General features: G+C 31.3%; 1 protein-coding gene across 1 annotated transcript in view; it reads right to left on the bottom strand.

Annotated features, from left to right (window-relative positions):
• LOC111636710 (transcriptional regulator ATRX homolog) overlaps nt 1-7,917 on the bottom strand; it is a 158,800-nt gene that overhangs the window by 112,507 nt on the left and 38,376 nt on the right. Inside the window, exons 6-7 of the mRNA XM_023382014.1 lie at nt 7,781-7,902; nt 4,663-4,756 (exon numbers count right to left, since the gene is read on the bottom strand). Of these exons, the coding sequence (XP_023237782.1) occupies nt 4,663-4,756; nt 7,781-7,902 (216 nt within the window). The remainder of the gene's footprint in view (nt 1-4,662; nt 4,757-7,780; nt 7,903-7,917) is intronic.

Here is a 7,917-nt window from a genome sequence, read left to right as displayed (position 1 = left end):
TTAGAATTAAGCTTATGATACAAATAAACTATAAACTTTTCCAAAATTATTCATTCGACAAGAACCATAGTAAAGCAGTAATGAAAAAGAAACTTAAGATCATAAATTACATCATAAATGTGAGAAAACCAAACATCTTACCACACTTTAAATTGGTCGGCAAATTGCCTTTGTAAGATGACCTATGAACTTTCACCAAATAAATGCTGTTGTTGTAATCATTTTAATAGTTTTGTGGTGGCTGAAAGTGTAATTTTTAATAACTCAGTTAGCCTACTGAAAAAAGCAAAAATGTTTGCAAAGTTAAACCTACTTGATAACTACAAAGCAGACAAATCTCTGTATTGATTTTTATTAGTCACTTAGATCATAAATAACATTATAAATGTAACAATTCTGAGTATATTTCCCTCCTCTTGAAGAGGATCCCTTCAAATCACCTTTGTAACTTGACATTCAAATGTGATTCAATTAAAACAAAATTTTTACAGCTAAAAAAATAACATATTGTATATATATTTTAATTATATATGCTATGTATACTTTTGGTATATTCTCATTCTTAATGTAAATTTGATGTTTTTTTTAAATCCATTATATTCTTCATTATATGATGACCAGATTAAAATACAGTATAGCCACCAGCATGTACTTCCAAATAGCAGACAAACTTCACACTCCCGATGGTGTCTGCTGTTCGGAGATTATACTGTACAATAAAAATTACAAAGTGTGTAAAAAAATTAACAGTAATAATAAAATGTAACATATGTAATGACAAAATATAGCATAATAAAAAATCATAAATTATGTATACAACTTTCTCTAAAACTGCAGATAGACTAGAAAAATTAAATGGTGTAACATACACATTAATAACTAGAAACTGTGGTGACAATATTTACAACATTGTGCTAGTTTGCCTACAGTTAGAAATAACTTATCATTGCTTGCCACACTTGTGATAAGTTAATGTTTTCTTTACTATTAATGCAACTTCCCCAAAGTATTGTTTTTTAAATTTTGCTGACTTATGTTATTCTTAGCTTTTAAATATTGAACGTAATGTTTAGAAGCTTAGCATCCTCTCTACATTGGAATATCCTGAGCTCACCTGCAAATTGGGCCATGGCATATTCTGATTATTAATGATGTATTAGTTGAGCCAATGTAGTCTAGGCATTGGTCAAGCCAGTATCTAATAATGAAATTTTATATACACTCAGGGCCCATCTGTTGTCTGTAGAGTCTTTTTCATTCATTATCAATCAAAAGACTGACAGGTTTTGTTTATATGCAATTATGTTACAACATTTAATTTTTTAGCCTATTTCCAGTTGTATTGCAAAAGTTATGTACAGTACATAGTTTATAATTTTTATATTATATTGTTATATTTCATCATTATGTATGTTACAGTTTATTATTACTGCTAATTTTTTATAAACTTTGTAATTATTATATTATGTTTGAATTTGTATATCATCATATTTCATGTATAACATTCCATTTAAAAATTTTTTTGATTAATTGCACTTCATTTATGGAAACATATAACAACATGACGAAAGTCTATGAAAGTGATAGAGAACTTCATTTTTGCAATAAATGCACCTGCTGGAATAAGTATAGAAGGTTCAGCAATTTGTTATATTATTTTCCAGTTTTTAGCAGTGTTTAATTGTACAATATGAAAAATACTAAATATTCTTTTAACATTGCCTAAACTGATTTTAATAAATTACACATTATCTAAGCAAACTTAGGTTTGCCATTAGCATCACATTACCACTTTACATTCATTTCATATATCAAATTTTTTTAAAATAAAAATGAAATAAGTAAATATTATTTTATTTTAAGTTAACTACATACTTTAAAATTATGTATCAAAATGGTTTTATATTTAACAGGACTAAGAAAAAATTAGAAATTCTGATAGTCATCTTTAATTGTCTGAAGGCTATTTTATTGCAAACTTACAGTAATAGTTACTACTTGTATCATCTACAAATAACTGTTTGGTTAATTTTCTTAAACTAATCTCTGACAAATCTTAATTATATATAAAAAGGATTCATTTATTTTGCTGTGTTGGGAGTTGAGGGTAAAAATTACATTTTGTTTTTTGAATTTTTTGGGGGTTTTTTAAAAATAAAAATTATATTTATTAACACATTCTAGTTAAGAAGTAATTTCATTATTATGAAATTATTAATCATTTATTATATAATTATCATAATTTTATGCAGATAACCCACAGGAAAGCTTAACCTGCATTGGCATATACCCCCAGAAAAAACTACTAGAATGAAAATACCACCTCTTCTGTATAATCTACATCACTAAGCTCTTTCCAGCATGCAGTTTACAAGATATCATAAACATTCCATTTTTTCTCCATTTCTTTAATTTTATTTATATTAGTAGTTCATTGTAGTTGTAATTATAAACAAATAAAAAAAAAACTCACTAGAAACACCAGAACATTAGAAAACAATATCATCATGACACATACATGAGAACAACCAAATACACACAAGGCAAGGCATTTTCCAAGAAGACAATGTTAAGTTCACTTCGGTTTTGTCTGGCCTCCAGTAGATTAAACAACACAAAATATAGATATGACATCAAACACAACAGAAGAACACAATACAAACACTAAAAACAATAAAATCTCAAAACCTGCCCACAAAATAGTATCTGGAGAATGGATATAATACTTATTGTATCTGCAGTCTTTCCTTGCACAGACTTCATACCATATATATTTTTTCTGCAACTATATCTTAACTGTAGTCTGGCATAACAATAGACAATGGTATTAATTCAGTAGGATGCATTTCACCAACACCGTAATAACAAATGCACAATATACATGCTAAAGTATTTACTGTTAACATAATCATTGTTGATTTTACTAAGAAGGCTGCACACAGACACTACAATATTCAATGACACAGGTTTGGGAGATGATTACTTAGCTCCTATTCATTGTAGAGAATTAGCATAAGCTAAAATAAAAAGTTGATTTTTAAATAGTTCTCTGAAAGTATAGTACATAGCAAAGGGATATTACCAGAAATGTATCTGTTTTTCAACATACAAGTTCACATAAGAGTGATTAATAATATCAATTAAAGCATGGATTGGCACAGAGAATGAATGGGAGAGTTGATGAGAGAACAAGTCGGCGATGACGTTTTACCATGCTATACGAGCCTCTTTTAGCATGTTATATGAACACAATCACAATTTTTTCGCAATGTTATATGAATCTGTGTTACATGAACTCGTGTTATAGGGGGTCTACTATATATCAAATTATTTTGTGCTACTGTATATCATTTTATTCATTAGCATGAATAAAATGATAAAATGGAAAGTCTATTGCTTCAGTAGATTAATGGGTGTACAAAGATGTGTTCTGTCTTTAAATTAATTAATTAAATGGTCTTTTCTTATCTTTACTTAAAAAAATCAGCTAGACTTTTATAATAAGCTGAAACAAAAAGAATAAACAATGGTGATGAAAGTATTGTGAAACTGAAATTTAAATGTAGCCTGGATGGTTTGATTAGCTTTTGTGATGAGGGTAATTTCATAGCTTAAAGGCTACTTACTGGAAAGATATTTCTGGTGTAGTTTCATTAACTATACTGTAATTATATTTCCACTTTATATAAGCTGTATACTTATCATATCATTCTTGCTTTTACTATATGTTAGTATTATTTCAGGTTTTATGTGTTATTTCATATGGTTTAGTAAGTTAATTTTGAATCTAAAAATACTCAAAAGATTTTTTCCATATAAATTAATGGTAATTGCTTCTTCACTTTATGCCATTTTGGCTTATGAAAGATTTCACAGGAACACACTATTTTGGATAGCAGAGGAAACATGTATATGGTTTGGGAAAAAATTACTATGGTAGCTAAATATGTTTGCAGTGCACAAAATATTTTTCATCTTTCTTTAAAGATACTCTTGGTAAGTTTAAACAAAGAAAAAGCTGTTTGATGAGTTTATAATTGCATGTTAAAACTGACACATAACCCACATCATTGCATAACCCATAATCCTTTTCAACATAATCCACGTGTTATCTGCACAAAACTGTGGTAATCAAAATTTTGAATGCTAATTATTTTGATTTACATTTTACAAAGCATTAAACAGATCCAAATTCAAAATATTCATTTTACCTCTTTTTATATTAATCATTATTTCTATTGATTATATCTGTAATTAATATCAAATATTTAGTATCTTGCTGAGAACTACTGAATTATAGTTTAAACTAATTAAGTCAATAATCTGATAGTTTGATTCTACAGGTAGGTATGCAGCCATCTGATGTTAATTTCAATGATTACAATAATGTTTTAAAAATTTCAAAAAAACAATCATGCTCAACAAATTATTAGATATTTGGTATTATAACGACCGAGTTGAAATATGCAATATTTTGCAAGAAGTATTTTATAATTCATAAAAAGTATAGTTTTCTATCAATCAAAATACAAATATATTATCTACATGACTAGCATGTCAGGTGGAATAAAATAGTATATTAATGTACTACTAATTATATTAATACTGCATAATATTTTTACACAATATTAACATAATTTAAACATTATTATTTATACTTACATTTATCACTATCATCATTACTACTTGATAATGAATCTCTCAAAAGCATTTCTTTTGCTACTTCATTTTGAGATTTTGTCATCACATTATTGAGCTGCAAAATAATTTTAAAAATTTAGTATTAAAGTTATGTCTCACTTTGTTAAAGTTATGTTTGAATGGTTATATGCATATGTTATATACCAGGTGATCAAATAAAAATATGCTCACAAGACACAATGATAAATTTGATAATAGTGTAAGCTGGTGTGAGATATTGGACCCGACTACGTTCATTCCCGACGTCACGTCTCGAGGGTGATTCGTTTCTCGGAGGCATTGACCGGTAAGGGCCGTTGTTATTTCGACGGACGGGTGAGTTCCAATTCCGTCGCTGATTTTGGTGAGTCTGGGAGTTCAATCGCGCGGAGCGATGATTAGGGACATTCGGACGATGCACACCTCGCCGGGAAGGTGAATTATTATAAGGGTTATTATGGTTATAAATTCCTGTAGGACCACGCCGCATTAGAGGAGATCGGGTTGTGCCTCGGGTTAACCCATCTATTTGCACTTTGAGGTTGTCCAATGCGTTAGCTAGCCGAGCTAGATTAACCTCTGCAGAGCATTCGGGCACTCGTTCATTATCCCGAGCAGTGATACTCTCGATCATTTCCTCACTAATAGCTATTTTTAACGCGTCATCAAATGTTTCCGGTTCTCGGGACATTACGCGTTGCCTAATTCGTATTCCGATCCCATTCATAAACTGCGCTTTTAACCTTTCATCTAACTCTTTCCTCTGGACCCTTTGAATAATAGCGGTTTCCGTAGCATCTGCCCCTGGCTCCTGTGGAATTTCTATTTCCATCGCCAAAGCTTGAAGACGGGCAGCATACGTTTGTACGTCTTCCTCTTTAGATTGTACGCATGAAAAAAATCGGTTTAGTCGCACCGAAAACGGCTCCCTTTCAAAACGCCGAATTAATAACCGTTTAAACTCATCGAAATCGTCAACTTCCTTTATTTGCCTATCTTTTCTTACAAATTCCCGGGCGATACCAGTAAGTTTTAACTTCGCAACTGCCAGCATTTGTGCCTTTGACCAAGCAGCTACCTTCATAACATCAGTCAAGGAATCAAAAAAGTCCGTTACTCTGGGGCCTCCGGTCTCTCCAGAGAATACGGGTAATAGAGGAATAATGCCACCTAACCCTCCTAGCGTGAGAGGGGCCGGCGCTGGATTAGGATTAGGGGCCGGATTAGCAGGGTCCTCCACGGGATGGGGTACGTCCTCCATTATCTATATTTACTAAATACTTATCTACTAACTTCGGGGTTTCTACCCTACTCAAATCGAATCGTCGTATTATTCGAATATAGCCTCTTCGCCTTACCAACAGTTCGAGAGAGTCGAACCCCACTCCTGAAAAACCAATATGTGAGATATCGGACCCGAGTAATTACTGCTGTTCATGTCCGACAATTCACTCACGAGTCAGGAGATAGCCGTTCAAGGTTATTACCCCGTAATAACGGGACGCGGTTTCTAAGAGCGGTAAAGGAGGTGAGAGGGTCGTCGGTTTGGCTTAGGCGATATTTGAATAGACAACAACCAAAATGCAAAGAAAACGAACATTTAATAATCCATTTAGACTAAATACATACAGAACTTTGGATACGCTATTCTAATTATATTCTTTCGCGTAGTACCGAGAGAGAGTTTACATGGTCAGCGATCATACCTCTGGACGAGTTCAAGTTCGTATTCGTCGTTAACCTGGTGCGGCGATCGGCGTTTGGCTCGGATTCTGTCGGCGATGAGTTGGGTTGATCGAGAGGTGATTGGATCAGGTGTAGTTCATGAGAGACTTTTCCGACCCCGTTTCGGATGGCAACCCCCTTTTTATATTAGGGATCACATGACTACAATTACCAATCGTACTTATCGGTGATGACTATCATCAGAACTCCGGTTGAGAATCCGGTGAGGGAGGAAGTAGTTTCCGGCAGAAAAAGGATGAGCATCCGTTTAAAGATTTTGATAAGATCGCGTACAGGGTTCAATACAATTTTATGTGGCTGGGCCTAATATTCGGACCCTTACACTGGCCTTGCTTGCTATTACTGCATACTTAATGTTTACTGCTGCTACATATTACAAAAAGTTTTAAATCTTGAACATTTTTTTACTAATAATGCAAAGAACAAGAATAGAAATAATAAATAAATAAATCAAAAACAATCCTTACTACATAAGGCTGAAATTTTTTCATAAAAGCAACTTATGAACAGAACTACTAAAACAACCCAGTCTCTTGAATTAAACAGCCTATAAATTTTGTAGAACTAATTTCTAAGCATGCTTGAATGTTGAAGTCTTTTCTCAAATAAATTTTTATTCATGATTTTTTTTGTTACACATACTTCATAAACTGACAACTTATTGAAAACTTAGTAAACAAATGTACCTTACCTGGTAGTACCTGGTAAAACTAGTAAACAAATGTACCTTTCGTAGGTATAAATGGTTCAAAATATTTTTACATAAACTACTCATCTTAATTTTTCACAACTTTTTATTATAACTTTCTATGAAAATCTATGATCTGTAATAAAAGCACTTATCACAACAATTAATTTTAACAGTAATAATAATAATAATGTGTTAATATTACATTTTGCAGTCAGTGATGGGTGATTCAGCCAGACAACTCTAGTTTGTAATATTGTTGAACTCTTCACTCTATTTCTTTCTCATGTAAACTTTTCATTTGATCACACAGTATATATGTATTACGCATGTATATATACGTATGTATTACGCATGTATATATAGACATATGTATTTATTACATATGTCTATATATAAAATAACTATGAATCTTATTGAACTAAAACCAAATAATAAATTGACACATTTTATCAGATTATTTTTATGCTACATGGAAATTTTATCTATAATTATTTTTCTACATAATGTAAAAAATAGCCCAATAAAATCAATCAGGTTAATTATTTGATGTGTTAAAAAGATGCCAAACATGATTATTTATTTCCTGTAGTGTCCTGTACATATCAAAACCTTCATTATAACTAAAATTTAAAAACATACCAAGTTTTACAAGATTCATTTTACCTTTAACTTTTCTTCTTCAATAATATCTGTTGATTTTTCTAATATTTGTTCATCAGAATCAAACTCTGAGTCTGAAGAAAATATTTCTCTACGTTTTATCTTCTGTGTACGTTTTTTTGATAGTGACGTATGGCTTA

Source organism: Centruroides sculpturatus, unplaced genomic scaffold, assembly GCF_000671375.1.
Source record: "Centruroides sculpturatus isolate CEXI.00-Female unplaced genomic scaffold, Cexi_2.0 scaffold418, whole genome shotgun sequence".
NCBI classification, from domain to species: Eukaryota; Metazoa; Arthropoda; class Arachnida; order Scorpiones; family Buthidae; genus Centruroides; species Centruroides sculpturatus.
This window is presented reverse-complemented; position numbering and strand designations above follow the sequence as displayed.